Source organism: Diorhabda carinulata, chromosome X (genome assembly GCF_026250575.1).
Source record: "Diorhabda carinulata isolate Delta chromosome X, icDioCari1.1, whole genome shotgun sequence".
Lineage (NCBI taxonomy): Eukaryota > Metazoa > Arthropoda > Insecta > Coleoptera > Chrysomelidae > Diorhabda > Diorhabda carinulata.
Window position 1 is genome coordinate 62,872,609 of NC_079472.1, and position 17,061 is coordinate 62,889,669.

At 32.0% G+C, this 17,061-nt stretch overlaps 1 protein-coding gene across 5 annotated transcripts in view; it reads left to right on the forward strand.

Moving 5' to 3' along the window:
• The window catches only part of LOC130902780 (uncharacterized), a 37,714-nt gene extending 21,010 nt beyond the window's left edge, over positions 1-16,704 (forward strand). For 3 of the 5 annotated variants that reach the window (XM_057815070.1, XM_057815069.1, XM_057815068.1), the window contains 3 exons: positions 1,767-1,928; positions 5,920-6,043; positions 15,491-16,704. In XM_057815070.1, the coding sequence (XP_057671053.1) occupies positions 1,771-1,928; positions 5,920-6,043; positions 15,491-15,679 (471 nt within the window). In that variant the 5' untranslated portion in view covers positions 1,767-1,770 and the 3' untranslated portion in view covers positions 15,680-16,704. Of the gene's footprint in view, positions 1-1,133; positions 1,438-1,766; positions 1,929-5,919; positions 6,044-11,155; positions 11,438-15,490 lie in introns of those variants that run through there. The other 2 variants (XM_057815066.1, XM_057815071.1) reach the window with 2 other exon arrangements.
• Positions 16,705-17,061: the final 357 nt, after the last annotated feature.

Here is a 17,061-nt window from a genome sequence, read left to right on the forward strand (position 1 = left end):
CAACAGTATTGGAAAAATCTGTAAATTCATTCGATCTCGTTTCCGATAAAGTCTTTTCTTAATACTTTTCTTGTATTTAGAGAATCAATAAATTTAAGATTTCTAGCTGATTCGTCCACGTGACATATTGCTCCCAACCTAAACACCTAAGAAGCAAATTTGCGGGGATGGTGATATTTTACGTCCAGGCACGTCCAAATCCTGACATGTCTTCTTTATAAAAACAGTATATAAATTAATACTGTAGTTCTGATTTTTATTTTTGACGACAATACTCAAAATATTATCGTCGACAAACATTTTACTTTTCGTTTTTTCGTTTTTTGCATTTCGGGTAACTACACCAGGCAATTTTCTGAAATATTAAGTCTGTTTTTGCCTCCAAAGCGTTTCAACTTTCAGAAAACAGTTGACTAATGTTAAATGTTTGCCTACCAATATAATAATTATTGTCTTCTTTATCTTCCATTGCCTCATCTTAATCATCGTCCTCGTGCTCAGTATCAGAATCGTAAGACTTAATTCCGATATTATCTTCAATATCCGCGATTTCCAAATTATCATCAATCAACAGAATGTTTTCTTCAATTTCGTCGAAAGCCAATCGATTTAGTTCACCAATATCGTTTGGGTTATCAAGATTATAACGTCTTCTATTCATATTTGTACTGTTGTACTTCTATTCGTCATTATTTATAAAAAATATACATCAAAGGTAATATAAAAGACGCCGCCAATCTGCGTATTCCTCAAATTATAGATTTCCATTATAGCCGGCCAGGACTGGCTTCACGGTCTAAGCGGAGGACGAGTTCGTAATAATATTTAGTCGCGCTGGGACTATTAGTCCTAAAGCAGGTGGCGGAAGATTTGTAAACCAATAAAATTAACCCTCTTTATAAAATACCGGGCAAAGAGTTCACAGAAAGTAAGTTTTAGACGCACGATGATCTAGATGTAATAATTTTTATTTTATGAAATTGTAATGGGAGTCCCAGTTCCATGCGCGACTAACCGAGATTTAAAGAAAGCTAGAGAAAATGTTGAAATTGATTTCGAAATTATTTATTTACTCATTGTCGTGGAAAAAATTAATTTTCGTTAAAAAATTATAAAGATATGCGTTATTTTAGAATTGAACTAGTACAGGAAGAACAAAATTATACTACACGCTGTATAGACAATTTCTTATACGCTTATATGAGTGGTCAACACACAAGGAAGAAGAAGAAATAATTGAGAGTTATATGCGCAAAGATTTGCTCTGTTGAACACCGAGTTTACATTCACGCCTTTTTTTTATAACTGTACGGTCGTTCAGTGTGAGGTTCGAATATCTCGAGATCCTTAAGTACAAAGAATGACGAAGTGGTGAAAGTGTTTCAGAAGCACAAAAAATTGTACATATTAACATCAACAAGTTACCAACGAAAACAGGTGAGATTAAATTAATGATTTATATTCGAAAAAACATGAGTAGGTAAAAAATAAGTGAAAGGTTAGTGAAAACAGTTAGGTGATGTAAAACTCAAGGTTAAAATATAATAAAAAACTATACAAAATATTGTAGAAATGTTTTAGTAAAAATGATTTTTTTTTCAATAACTTCTATAAAAATTGTTGCTAGGATAGAATTAAATTTCTAAATTTTTGAATGACTTATGTGTGCGTGGTAAAAAATATTCAAATTACCTTAAATGGCTTCAAAAAATTCTTCTCTAATATCTAGTAGTATAAAATTTAAATTAGAATTTTCATTGTTTCAGAAAAATGAAAGGCGTTATAACATTTTCATTATGTTTACTCGCAATTTTCGTTAATTGTGAAAAAGATATGACAAGAAAAAGTATTATATACGATAAAAATACACCAGATGTTTTTTATTGTCCAATTCATAAGTATACGGGACTTGACAAAATGATTGTTAAGTAAGTATAATGAATTTTTATTTATAAATTACTGAATTTTCCACGGATTTTGGATTAGGATTCACAATTAGTTAATCATATTTTCCGAAAAACAAATATAATGACTCACAATTCTTGATATTATACAGGGTGTCCTACGACGAGGTAAAACTATCTGTATATGGCAAAATACTCATAGTAAAATCATAAAAACTACTACGTTTGGGTCGATCTTTTTAAGATGAAGTTTAGATATAGAAGAATAAACATGAATTTGACTTATTTTTTTTTACTCCTGAATGCATTAAAATAGAAAAAACCGGGTGGTTCTATTTAAAAAAAAATTTGATATTTATGAAGTTAAACTTTGAACACTTTTTATACACACCTTGTATAAAATGAAAAATTATTCATCATAGATTCTAATACGTCTGACCTTGCTAAAAGCAACCGAATGTAAACCATTTTCATATATTTAAGGGTATCCCCGTAAAAAAATAATTTATAAGGGTCTGCAACAGTCAAATTTTTTACAAAAAAATTAATAACTCAAAAAGTATTTTTCGTAAAAGGTTTTTAGATAAAAGTATATTAAAATTTTAAGCAGACTTCAAAAATGTATTAATATACAGGATGTTCTATTCAAAATAACAAAGTTACAGTCGACCTCCAGTAGAAATCTTTGAGAATATTTTAGTTAAAAAAATCGTATCCGAAAACCCAACCGTAGGAATTTTCATGATTTTACTTTAAGTATTTTGCCATATACAGGTAGTTTTAACTCGTGGGACATCCTGTATAATATACATAATCAACCTCAAGAAACACTTCAAAAGCACTCTTTCTTTAACTATTTTTTCACGTGAAAAATACCGTATAATTAAAACTTTTTCCACTATATTTACTTATCAACGAAAAGTTTTCTTTATTTGAGTAATATATTAATTAGATTCACGTCAAATTTTGACAGATGACATCAGAAATATAACGAAATCTAATGATATAATCAGCGTAAGTGAAATTTCAATTAAATCGCCTTCATATAGGGTGTTCGGCAGATCGTTGAACACGGGGCGTAGGCGGGGTCATTTTCTATCTATTCAGGCAATAAAAAAATATCCAGTTCTTAAAAAAACTTTTTATAGAAGTTTTTTTTAGAAATTTTGTCATTTTCGTACCTCTGACCTCCTGTAACTTTTTCATTTTTATAGCTAGGCCTAATTTTTTTTCTTTATTAGAATCTTGGTGAATGGCATGGCCAATAAAAATTAATATTGGTCGGGAATTATTGCTATTGAATGGTAAATTTCGCAAAACATTTAACTTTGAACATTAAGTCGAATTTCGTCGAAACGGTCCAACTGCGTAAAAAAAATTCCGGTTAGGAGAAAGATATCGAAACAAATTACATACCGTTAGAAAGCCTACACTCTAGCGATGTTTTTATAAAATCAGAAGCTTCCTATCACTTCTACTTTTTTTTTAAACGCAACGCAATGTTGAAGTTTAAAATCTTTTTTAACTTTTCTTTGGAGTTCGGCGGCCCACAAGTTAGTTTCTAGCCATAATTCGCGACCAATATTAATTTTTATTAGCCATGCCATTCACCAAGATTCTAATAAAGAAAAAAATTTAGGCCCCAGCTACAAAAATGAAAAAGATACACGGGGTCAGAGTTACGAAAGTGACAAAATTTCCAAAAAACTAAAAAAAATTCTATAAAAAGTTTTTTTAAGACCTGGATTTTTTTATTGCCTGAATATGTTCAATGATCCGCCGAACACCCTATATATATATTTGATTATGTACCTGTACCCAGGTTTTATTAAAGTGCATCATATTGTATATCTCACTTCAAAGTATACTCACACAACATTAAAATCCGCAATTGTTTAGAGCGATTTTATAGGCCAATTAAATTAGACAGTTACCCTGTATCAAAAAGTCGTTAAATTTTTGAATACCAACCAAAAGAGAAGCATCGGCGTGCGTTAATTGAAAAATAAGTGGGTTCTGAAACAACAAACTACAAAAATAAATTTTTACACACTCTCGAAAGTCTATACGTTCAAATAGTTTGATAAAAATTGAGAAAATCTCTATCTCTATGTCTTCTTCTTCTTCTTCATCGTACGTTAGGACGTTAGTCCTGTGTTTGCATCAATCGTTGCCTAGCTGCAGCTTGGATGATGAAGACCAGCGTTTTTCTTCCTTTGCAATCTTTGCCAACTTGTCTTTGACATTCTGTCCACTCACTACATCCTGGATGTCAGCTTAATTATGGTGATCTCTGCTCAAATCTCTATCGCATATGTCATTACTGGTCTTGTTATGTTCGCTCCTAGATATTTGAATGACATCACTTGTTCTGATCGTATATTGCGAGTTTACATCTTCTCGGTTCACTGGATACTGTAAAAGAATTGGTTTTCTTCAGGGATATTTGCATGTTAGAAGCTTTCGCTATTGGTTCAAACCTATACAGTAAGTTGTCTTCGTCTTCTGAGATGATCATTGCGTGATCTTTGTTTCCCTTTTGGTATCCTCTTCCAGCTTGCTTCACCTCGTTTATAATCGCATCCATTATGCTGAACAAGATCGGGTTGAGGCTGTCTCCGGTCGTCACAGGTATTCTACTGCACAGTTTATTTTATTTTTATGTGTCAGTGTTCGAAAAAATTTGGGAGACCAATCGTAGAAGACGAATCATTCTCCACCACGAAAATGCGAGCTCTCACACATCAGTTCAAAACAAAAACGTTTTTGAATAGTCAAAACTTCGAATTCATGGTTTATAATTGGTTCAAACTCATACAACAGTGTATTGATTATAATGGAAAATATTTTGAAAAACAATAAAGCTATAACTAATTATAAATTTTTATTTGTCTTTTTCAAAACTTAAGTAGCACCTTATAACTAATTTATTTGTCCCTGTTGGGGAAGTGATTAATTGTTTATTTTTAAACTGTTCAAATTTCTTCTTGGCAATAAAACGTTCAATGCAAAACGAACCGTAGTCAGATTGTATGATTCAACTTGAAGGTACCAACAAGTCTTTCTATATCAGTAGATAAAATAGTCGAGATCAAATTGACTTCACCAATTGAACCTACGATATTGCAACATCGCAAACGTCCAGGTGATTTCTGTCAGTTTCATATACGTGCTGTAGTCTTTCGTAAAGCAAGAACCGAAATTTTTGTGTTTTATTAGCGAAGGAGTTTTTACTTTTAGTTTCGTGCAGTACTTATCCTCGAGACTCGTAAGTTTTCAAGTATTGCAATAAACATTGTTTCTATTTGATCGCGAAAAAAGAAGTTTTATCTTTTTGATCTAATGGAAATATCCCTGAAAATATCTGAAAGAAATAGCAGGGTTTTGAAGAAAGGGTAGAAAAATATATTATACAAATGAAACCTCGTTGAATAAAGGACATATCGTTACAAAAATTTGGCAAAATTCAAATGTAAAAAGAAAAATATCAAGCTTTTGTAGATGGTTTATCGAAAGGTTTAAAAGCCACATCTGGAAAGTAAAAACGCCTTAATATGTCCAGAAACACAGAAAAATAGTTTTTATTACTGCACATATGTATTACTTTTATTAGAACAGTTTCTATAAGTGGAAGCTGTTCCGACTACGAAAGACAGAATGACAACGATTTCTCTATCCTCTCAGGTTCCATAGATAAAGTGTCTCGAACGAGAGAGAATATGAATATTGTGACCTTAAAAAGAAGTTCTCTGTACTTTTCAAGCAAAGAGCTGTTCAAACACTCATTTTCGAGGCGTTACTTTTTTCTTTCTAATCGAAGTGTCATGAAATTTCACAAATAGTCTTTTCAAAATCGGTACCTCATACACGTCATATGGATTCAACAATGGCAGCGCCATCTGTGTATAGTATTATTGAGTGATGTATTATGTTGTACATACAATATTTTAATTTTTTATCTAATGTTCTCTATGCCCCTTTAAACATTAACTAGGATATTTCTCATAAATTTTAGGGCAAGACCTCTTAAAAAGTTGTGTGAATTTGAAGGTAAACCACTACCTGAAGATTACAAAAGTGATTGTTATCAAAATGTTGATGAATCTAATTATGCCTGCAAAGAAAAATACAGGATAATGGTATGTGGCTGAATTAATTATTGATATTCAAAATTAATTTTTTTGTATAAAGGGATTCAATGCATTTTCAAGGTTTTTCTTGTGGTCAATTTTCATTTCATGTAAATAACGATCAAATTTAATAAAACAAATATATTTGAACAAATGATTTAAATTATATTAAATGCTTTTTTGAAATGTGTAAACAGGTAAGGTCAGTATTAATAATAATAATTTATCAAAAAAAATTATATCCAAATAATAACATAACGAAAAAAGGGAGAAGTTTTACATGTATGTAAATGTTGTAAAACTAACCTAACCTTAAACCTCCAATACTAACAGGAATTCAACAAGGTGACAGTCGGATCCTATTCTTATTCAATTTAGTTATGGATAAAATAATAGTGTAATAGATGATTTTGGAGGATACAAGATGGGACGAAGATCAATAAAGATATTATGCTATGCCGATGACTCAATATTGATAACCGATAACGATGATGATGCTAACAACAGCCGAAAACCTTAATATGTAGATATCTGTAAAAAAACAGAATGAATGACAAAAGAGCCTACAAGTTATGAACTAGATGTAAACGACAACCCCATTCATCAGTGTATGCAATGGCAGCGTCTAAAACTTCATAATGGTTTATAGAGTCAAGTGCCTTTTCAAATAGATAAAACAAACAAATAATTCAAATTAATCGAATATTCAAAGAATGACTTTCAACCACAGATTGATTGAAACATATTCTTGTTTTCTCTTACTATACACGCAGGTGTAAACTAATTTGGTTTGGGTAGGTTAGGTTAGGTTACTAGACACTGGAGGCTGCAATAAAGTATCGTCTCAAATTACTTATATTTATTGATGTGACTCTAAGCGACCATAAATATCTATTTTATAATTAATTATAGTTATTGTATACGATAAGATTTAGTATTTAAGACCACTTGTACACCGATACTGGGTATTTAATAGTTTGACATTTGTCGAGTACGCTAGTTTAATTAATCATAAATAGTTTTTTCTCAAAGTTGTGAATTGAATTATTACATACATATTACATATATTTTGAATTTAGCTGTTACCTGCTGGTATATGTGCTGTAATATAGAAATATAGCGGTGGTCTATATGGCAGCTTTTAAAACTTCATAATGATTTATAGAATCAAATGCCTTTTTGAATAGATAAAACAAACAAATAAATCAAATCAAAGATTCAAAGAATGGAGGAGTCGAGATCACAAGCGCCAACAACTTACAACTAGAGGTAAGAACCCAAGTAATTAAAGCCTCAAGAACCTCTGGATATCTACGGGACTTCATATGGAAAAACAAATATATGTCCACCTATACTGAAGTTCGCATATACAAAATAATCTTTTAAGACCTATATTTACATAGGCAGGGGAAACTCGAGCGGACACAACAAAAACGAATAACATGATGACGACAGTAGAGATGAAAACGTTGAGAACCATGAAAGGTGTGAGTCCAAGAGATCATTTAAGAAAATAAGCATAAGAGATCTGAAAATTCGGGATATAGTACGATTCCCGAAATCAAAACGACGATATTGGAGAAACCACGTCAACATAATGATGGAAGATCGATGGGCTAAATGGACAAAAGATAAAAAACCAAATTAAAGGAGACCTCCCGGTCGACCTTTCAAGAGATGGTACGAAAGCTGGACATCTTCTTCTCGAGAGGTTGAATAGTACTGGAAACACGTCTTTAGAGAAAGATGAAATATTTGGATAATGTATTAAGTCCTTTATGACTTATACTATTATCATAATTACTGAAATAATTCGATGATTATTTTCTTTCAGTGCAGTTTTTGGTTTATGTTTCCAACTATTTCATTGATTTGTGATTGCCTAGTAACTTATAGTCCAGTTCTCAGAGGATTTCACCTTATAAAAGGTGGGGTAGAAGATTTTATTTTTTTATTTCGTTTTAATGGGTTCAAAAAGTAAAATATCAAAAATGTGACTAAACTTTTGGTAGCCGAAAAACCTCGAATCTTTCGGACATTTTCGGTTTTTTCGCAATATCTCGAAAAGGAGTGGTTCTAGCGAAAAACTATACAAAGTTGTAGAGCAATAAATTCCCTATAAATTTTATACTCAACTGTTTCTTCTACGACCAATAGGGAGCGAGCTACAGCACTTCAAAGATGTACCATTTTTCTCAAAAAGGTCTGGAGAACCTTATTCGACAAAAATCTAAGTAAAAAATAGAATCAAAGAATGCATGGGTCGCAATAACACACACACAAAAGAAGGCGTTACTTGACTTTTTTACCGTTTTGAGAAAAATGGTCCGTCTTTGAAATGCTGTAGCTCGCTCCCTATTGATCGTAGAATAAAAAGGTGAGTATAAAATTTATAGGGAATTTATTGCTCTACAATTTTGTATAGGGACTGTTTTTCGCTAGAACCACTCCTTTTCGAGATATTGCGAAAAAACCGAAAATGTCCGAAAGATTCGAGGTTTTTCGGCTACCAAAACTTGTGCCGAGCCCAGATTTACTCACATTTTTTCAAATTTTACTCTTTATACGCATTAAAGCGAAAAAAAAAATAAATCTTCTACCCCACCTTGTAAGGTGAACCCCTTTTTTGGTCTCTGGAAACTTGACTATTATTTATTATAAATAACTCGAATTATTTAAAGTTTTTATTTATTAGAAGGTAGAGAAACAAAATTTTTGATTATCCAGTGAATAATAGTAAGGATAGGACTTAATTGAAAGGCTAAGAAACCGACCTTTAGTCTAGCTAGTTTCCGGATTTATTTAACCATTAATTCAACGCGAATTTTTATTTAATTATGTGTAAACTACTGCGATCTATCAAGTTAATCAATTATAGTAGATATTGATTTTGTGTCTTTTGTGTCAATTCTATAAATTAAAATAACTACCTTGGTAATTTTTATGCATTTGCTCATATGTATTAAGTCATCGTAAAAAACCTTGAAAGTGTATTTATTGATTAATAAGTGGATATTTTATTAAAATAAACTTTCAATCAGGGTAGGCGTTAGGCTATTTATGACCAAATGCTAAATACGTAATCACCAATTGAAATAGAAATGCCGAAAACACTATTTATTATTTTCTCTTTCTTATTATACACGGTGGTTTTAAACTAAACTGAAATGTATATTGGGGTGTTAATATCGACAAAAAGGTCGATTTAGATCACGCTATTCAGAGCAGTTGTAATTCAATATTCGTCAAGCCATTAGCCAGGAAAGTAGTTGTTTTCCCCTTTGAAAAACGGCGGAATACATTTTCGAAATATTGAATTGCGAAATTATTTCAGAGGTGAATAGTAGAAATCCTTTATTTTGATACACTTTACACAATTTATTTTCCATGGAAATCTATATTATCGGCAACTACGTTAGATTTCTACCTGACCAATGGTTCGCAGTTGGACTTATCGTTCGCTCTTTGACGTTGTCTTCGGTTCGGTTCTCAAGCGCCAACGAGGGGTGTTAAACCTTCAGATGAGACGTAGTAACGTCGAAACTAATTAATAGTTACACCCTATCCTTGCAATTGCGAGCCATTGAGGATATTAATATCGACAAAAAGGTGGATTTACATCACGCTCTTCAGAGGAATTGTAATTTAATATTCTTCGAGGCATTAACCAATATATATATATACTAAAGAAGTTGATCCTAATCCCCTCCCAGGCAAGAGGGAAATTGCAAATATTGCAAGAGGCGCAAAACATGTTATTTTTGCAAAATTGTTTATGTATGGAACATACGATGGCTTGCTAGCAAGAATGCGTTGTAAAATTGAACATCTAAGTTCCATCTCCTCCCATTTATCCATTTATGTACAATTTTTTCAAATATATATTAATATTTTTACCCTTATTGGAACATTTGGAACACATAGTTTATCACTTATGATCTGTTTTAAATTGTTATTCCTCTCAGTCCCTATTAATCTGAATGTGTTACGATCGATCACCCGTTAACCTACAAATCGATGGTTTCCATGATTTTTTTTGAGATTATTTTTGTTGATGCTTCCAATATCACTATTTTTGAATTTGGTGTTCCTGAACTTAAACTTTCTCTGCAGCCATGATTTGAAACAAAACAATTAAAAATGGTTGATCCATGACTTTAGTTTATAGATTACGAATTTTCCGTCGATTCTCTATTGATTATTAAATGTTTCTTCAGCAACCTTGAACACTTTTTAGACTGGAATCCTTTTCTCTATGAAAGCTTGTGACTGACGTCGATGGTGTGTCTACACATAATCTCTCACCTAAGCATTCAATAATTTGCTCACAAACTTTATATTCTCCATTTCGATTCAAGAAATAACTTCTTTCAATTAGACTCCCGAGCATTTTAATCTTGTTCAGATCATAAATCCAAAGTTGTATGGATTAAATTCAGTTTTAGCGTTATTATGTACTACGTAAAAAACCTGGAACAGATGAATTTGTATTATTGAATTGACTATTTACAGTATGGGAATATTATCCCCATCCAGCACTCCATCTGAATGATAAGCACTCCCTCGAAAATTTGAAATAAGTAAGGAGGTCGTGTGTCACCTTGTTGGAAAGGGATTTCTGTCCTACGTTCAGCAATATGAAGTTTTTAAAATTTGGTGCAATCTTAACTGAGAAAAATAATTTTTAAGATGTACAATTTTGATAGCGTCTTTAGTTATGATTGCACCAAATTTAAAAAATTTATATCGCTGATTCGTTTTCTGCGATTGGATTCCCTGATTTTTTCAGGCAATCAAATGCTGGTGTATCATTCAGAATTGATCATTCTACGTTGCTCTAATTGAACGTAATTACTCCGAAGAAACGGTCAAAGTAAGCGGTATCCATGATCTTATACACGTCTTTTGAAGCACCGCGATTTTTTCGGCCTATCTTTGCGCCAATCGACATGAGCTTTTTTACCAAATGATGATCTTGCAATATCTGTTTACGCAATGCATCGATGTTTTCTGGCATAACAGCCGATTTTCGACGGCCTTGGTGATTACGTAGTCATAAATTTGCTATTAAAAAAACCAACCCTGTTTCGAACAAAACTAAACGGTAATATTTTTTTACAGAAACGTCTCAAAAAAGCTTCAGCTGAGGACTAATAAATGGGAAAGAAACGAATTAATCCTAAGATATAATTAATAACAGCTTAAGACACTGCCTTAATCATAAAATCAATTGCTTAATTTAACTTATTCTAACACTTTTAATTTTTGTATATTTTGCTTCACTAACACGATTATTAAAGTTACCTGTATATTTCGTGTTTTTTATAATTTTTTTTTTGTATTTCCATAATTTGTTAAAACTATAGGTTATAAGTGAATAAAACATATTTGCAATTTCATAAATTTATTGTATATTGAAATATTTGCTACCAGGTCTGGCTATTAAATAACGAGACTGGTTACGAAAAAGGGTTTTATTATAAAAATTGTTCTACATTCGAATGCTCCCCTTCATTATACCCCCCTTTCCTCGCCGCACACCTTTCCGGGGCGTTTTTTACGAACTCATTCTCGATGTGTTGCCAAAACTGACAAATAGTAAGTCTGGTTGACAGATTGATCCTCTGGAACTCATTCAGTCATCACGATATCGTTAATGTCGAAAAAAACGCTCTCTCGGCCCTCACTAAAGCGCTTGCAACAATTTATAGCACTCAGTCACGTTCGTTACAAACCGCTACTGCACAAATATTATAATTATGACGAAAACGTTATTTGGGTGTACATAGATAAGATATCTATGTCTAGGGCGCCCCCTAGGCGCGCAGTCTCGTTATTCAATAGCCAGACCTCGTATATTAAAATGAAACGTACAATGATTTACATAATTAAGTTGGAAGTTCTGCAAACGTTGGTCTGAAGTCCGTTTCGATAACCAAGTAATCGTCTTCAGAAAAAACGTGCCCCAATCAGTATAATTCTGAATGCTGGTGTATTTAGAATGAATAATATGTAGTACAGAGTATGACGAATTTAAGCAAATTATTTTGATACATATTCTTTTCTGTATGACGTTTTTTTAGTCCCACTTTGGCTCATCTTCAGTATACCACCCACCTTGGATCTTGATGAAGTTTCGAATATATAATGCATCAAAATTATGTGAGTTATTGATAGAATTTGATCCTACGTGAATTAAAAATTTCGGAAATTTTATATAGCTGGTGAATACTTTTTTATTTGAATTTACAATTATATCTATACGAGTGATTTCACGGTAATATATCTATAGTCCCATACAATCGATTGTTTAGCTTCATAAGCATAGATCCATGATTGAAGCACCACGATTTTTTCGGTATATCTTTGCACCAATCGACAAGAGCTTTTTTGCCACATGTTTCCTGGTACAACAATCGATTTTGCACGACCTTCACGAAATTCATCCTGTAGCGAAGTGCGGCCACGATAGAATTCAAAAAACCAGCGAAACACGGTGGCTCGAGATATTTCTTTCAAACGTAACCATAAACAGCTTCATCCTCAATAACTTTTTCTTATTTTCTTATCTATCGATATCCACCAATCTGTGTACATATTAGGAAACATATCCTCATATGAAAAGATATTTATATGCCAGAAAAAGGGACAGATTCGTTACAGAAGTATCACACTTTATTTACTTACATCAAGATTTAAAAAAATGAAAGCTTCACATTATTTATAATTCACGTACGTTTCATGAAGAAAGAAATTCAAATTGTACAGACTATAATCAATAAATTCTTGGAAGTACTGAAAACACTCACAAATACACTGACTGATGCGCGTTTCGATAACCAAGTTATCGTCTTCAGACACTGAAGGTAAACTACTAGTATGAATATCGCCAACGGTTCCAGAAATTTCAACTTAGTTAAATTCTTGGAAGGTTAAAAAATTTTCGAAATAACTTTCTGTATAAGAAAGAGCATCTCTGACAAAATAATTTACTTAAATCGTCATACAATCCCCAATAGTGAAAAGTGGTTGTAATAAACTTTGTATTTTTTCCTCTTCGCAAAATAGTATGATCCGATATGAACTACATCACATTATTGAGGCACAGTACAACGTATTGTCAAAAAATGTGGGACAATTTAGGAATGAATATTTGAAAAAATACAAGATTTTCTTAATAGAGTTTTGAAGAAGCGATATTATCAATAAAAACTGACGCTTCAAGAAAACAGAACATTAAAAACCATTTGATGTTGTTAATTTAAAAAAATAACGTATCGGGTCATATTTAATATTTATTTACTCACTTACTCAACTCATTGTATAAGACGCGATACAATTTAAAAAGATAGAAGATGCATATTCATATCAAGGTAAGTTTAGTAATTATAGAATTAATATGATTTCTAAGGTAATGATAATCAACTCAATTGAACTCGAGTTCGAAAAATAGATTGCCAATCATTAGTTCAAACAATAATTGCCTTTTTTTACTATAGTTAAGCTTTCCCAATATATTTTAAATAAATAATTTTGAATATGCAGCATATTTTGATGTAGTTCATGGCAGAATTGTTTGTTAAATACCTGGTAGGTTGGGGTATGATTAATCATACCCAACACAGGGAACGCAGTAGTGTGAATTCGTTGACAGGTGACATATAAGGTTTGTTCTTGGTAGCTATACCGAACTGGACCAGTGCAGGTCAGTTCATGAGTGTATAGAATTAGTTACATCGAATACACAGAACGATATAATGCAGAGAACAATTCAGCATTTGTTGATTGTTGTATTTGAGAGGTTATTTGAAGTGATTCAGGCCTTGTAGTATTAACAATAATGCAAAACGATTTAGAACTTTTTGATATTTTGTCCGATGACGAGGATATAGTGCGACCGTTTCCAGATTACAATTAGGTTTGTTCTTGGTAGCTGTACTGGCAGAACTAGTTTAGGAAGTGTACACTATAGCGTTTTTGTAGCATAACAGCTCAAGTGTAATCTGGAAACGGTGGCATTACATCTTCGTCATCAGACGAATGTAAAATATCAAAAAGGACTAAATCGTTTATAAACATTGTTAATACTTCAAGGCCTGAATCACATCAAAAAATCTCAAATACAACATATAATAAATGCTCCATTGCTCTCTGCACTATATCGTTATTGGTATTCGCTCGAAGTAATTCTATACACTCATGACTTGGCTTGCACTGGTACAGTTCCAGTGCAGTCACCAAAAACAAACCTCTTATTGCACTACTACAACTAGTTCTCTTGCACTGCTACTAAGAACAGCGAAACTACCGTTGCTTCTGCTATAAAGAACGCTTTAGTGTACACTTCCTGAACTAGTTCTGTCAGTGCAGCTACCACGAAAAAACCTATAGTAACATCGTGATTCTAAGGGCGCGTTCAACTAAGACTACGATCATTGTGGTCGCGGCGAGAACGCCACTTATGACGTCGTGACTAACGTTCACTATGAGCCTTGTCAAAAGTTGAGTCGAAGTGAGCGTTGAAAGAATTGGCGGTATTTTCAAAACTCGAGCATCGCAGATTGCAACCATGAGAATATATCTCATTATTTGATCTGGTATGGGATATTATAAGTACTTTTGAAGCATTTTTGTGACGCACCATCAATTTTTTACCATCGTCGCAGAAGATATTTTGATTTTACTTTAATGTAAATCAGTTAAACACTCCATTAAATCCACTCCATTCCACTTATATCCTGAACGTGATTATCGTGAGTGCTTAGTGGAATGCACCCTAAAGAAGATTTTTTTGTATTTTTATCAATTAGAGTTTGCACATCATTATTCTAAAGTTATTTTTTTTTATCATTATACTTCTTCTCTAGAAGAAATCTGAATAGTTATGTGAAATCTAATGGTTGTCATACACTTTACGGTTAACCGGAGATGTCTTTCATCGCGGAAACGGATCTGTTGTTTTCTAGTGTTTGTCTGGGAAGGTTGTTGCTCGAGTACCAATCCATCATTCGAAACCACCAGATCCAAAATATTCTATCGTAATTATGAAAATAAATGAAAATATTTTGATCACTAATCCTCAATTGACGTTTTAGAGAAAGGCTTTGAAAATGTTTATACCAATGCTGTTTTGGTCCAAAGTGAGCAAACACGCAACCTATTTCTTCAATCAGTATTATGCCATTGACATTCCTATAGCTTTTTCTATCTTTCTAACCTCAATCCGACAGTTTTTGGTCGTCCCGAATCTAAGTCGTCATTCGGCTGCCCAAAATTTCACGATTATAGGTTGAGGTAGGAATTTTTTTAAAACAATCCTCGTACATTTTCTAACCACCTGTCACTTTGATAGTTTTTTTACGGGCGATTATTAATAAACATTTCAATATATCTAGTAATTTGAAAATAATTTTTCTTTGGAATTTATTGTAAATAATGTATTTTTATAAATTTTAGATGCGAATGCACCCACCAGGATCAGATTCTCCATTTGATGGTAAGCGAATGGCTCGTTTTACAGATGTTGATAAAGAGTATTACATTATGAAAATGGACAATAAATTCGCCGATTCCAAACTAGTTGCAGAAAATAGGAACATCAGAGTAAAAAAACGTTTAAGGAAAAGACTAACAACCAAATTTTAGTTACTCATCGTCTATTAGTCCAGTAAACTAACGATTTGTATTACCATCCAAAAGACAAGCCTGCATTTTACTTAGTAAAAAATAAATGTCTCTAAAAAATAGAAATATATGAAAAAAGTTCCAAACAAAAATAATATTAAAATTTTCTATACAATTGCCCCTTTAAACATTTTTGACGTATTTGCAATAAAAATTTGATCAAAAAATCGGAAATTTTGGACAAGAATATTAAAAAGACAAATAGAGGAATTGAAGAGGCAGTTAGATAGAAACATAGACAAATGAAAGATACGAACTGATAAATAGAAAGACATAAGGAAGAAACACAGACAAATAGAGGAATAAAAGGGGCAGACAGATAGATAAAGATTGTAGAAACATAGACAAACAGAGGTATAAAAGATAGATAGATAGATAGATAGAATGAGAAATAATTAGACATACTGACATATACACGGATAGATAGACAGGGATTGAATTTTTCCTATTAATTTTTTTAAAAAGACAATATTTATATCCCTATAAAAGTTTATAATCACCGAAGATTTTATTGTTATATATGTTCACAACTTAATAACTTAATATAATGTTACCTCAATCTTCTTTTTTATATATTTATTATAATTTTGATATATTTTCAAAAAAGTTGTTTTTTAGTACTTTTTAATTATTTTTCATCCCCATTCGGCAGATTTGAGCTACACAATCTTTTAAATATTTTATGCTAAAACCAACTCACATTAATGCAGTTTTTTCTTTTGGGTAGTGGTATACAAGGTAAATTTTTCAAAAATTAATAAAACCGATATTGAGATCAAAATTTAATATGAAAAACTGAAATATTAATCAATTTGTAATTGTAAGGACTCACAAGTTAACACATCATACATTATGCATATTGAAAATATTTACAGTCTTATATTAACTTACTAATAGCAACAAAAAATTGATTTCGATAATTTAATGTAGATTTATTGTTCTTAAAATTACTGTAAATTTTATAATAAAATTTATTTTACTAGAAATGTATTTTTGAATAACCAACAAATTATTACGAAAAGAAATTTATATAAAAATATTTCATCTAAAGTCTATTTATCGAAGAAAATAGTAAACGAAAACAAAGATAAGCACGTGAATATTACGGACGAAGCGCAGCGCAGCATCGTTATTGGTCTAAATCAGTGGCACCGTAATATACACACAAATAAAAAACCGCGTGGGATGGCGAGTGTCGCATTGCTGCAAAAGCCGCTAGATCAGGTGTACAGTACAGGGATAGCATCCGGCATCGTATTATCTTACTGCTGTAAGATATGAAATAACGCAAGGAATAGAGTTTAACAACATAATTCATTTGTTTAAATATTGTAATCAGTTGC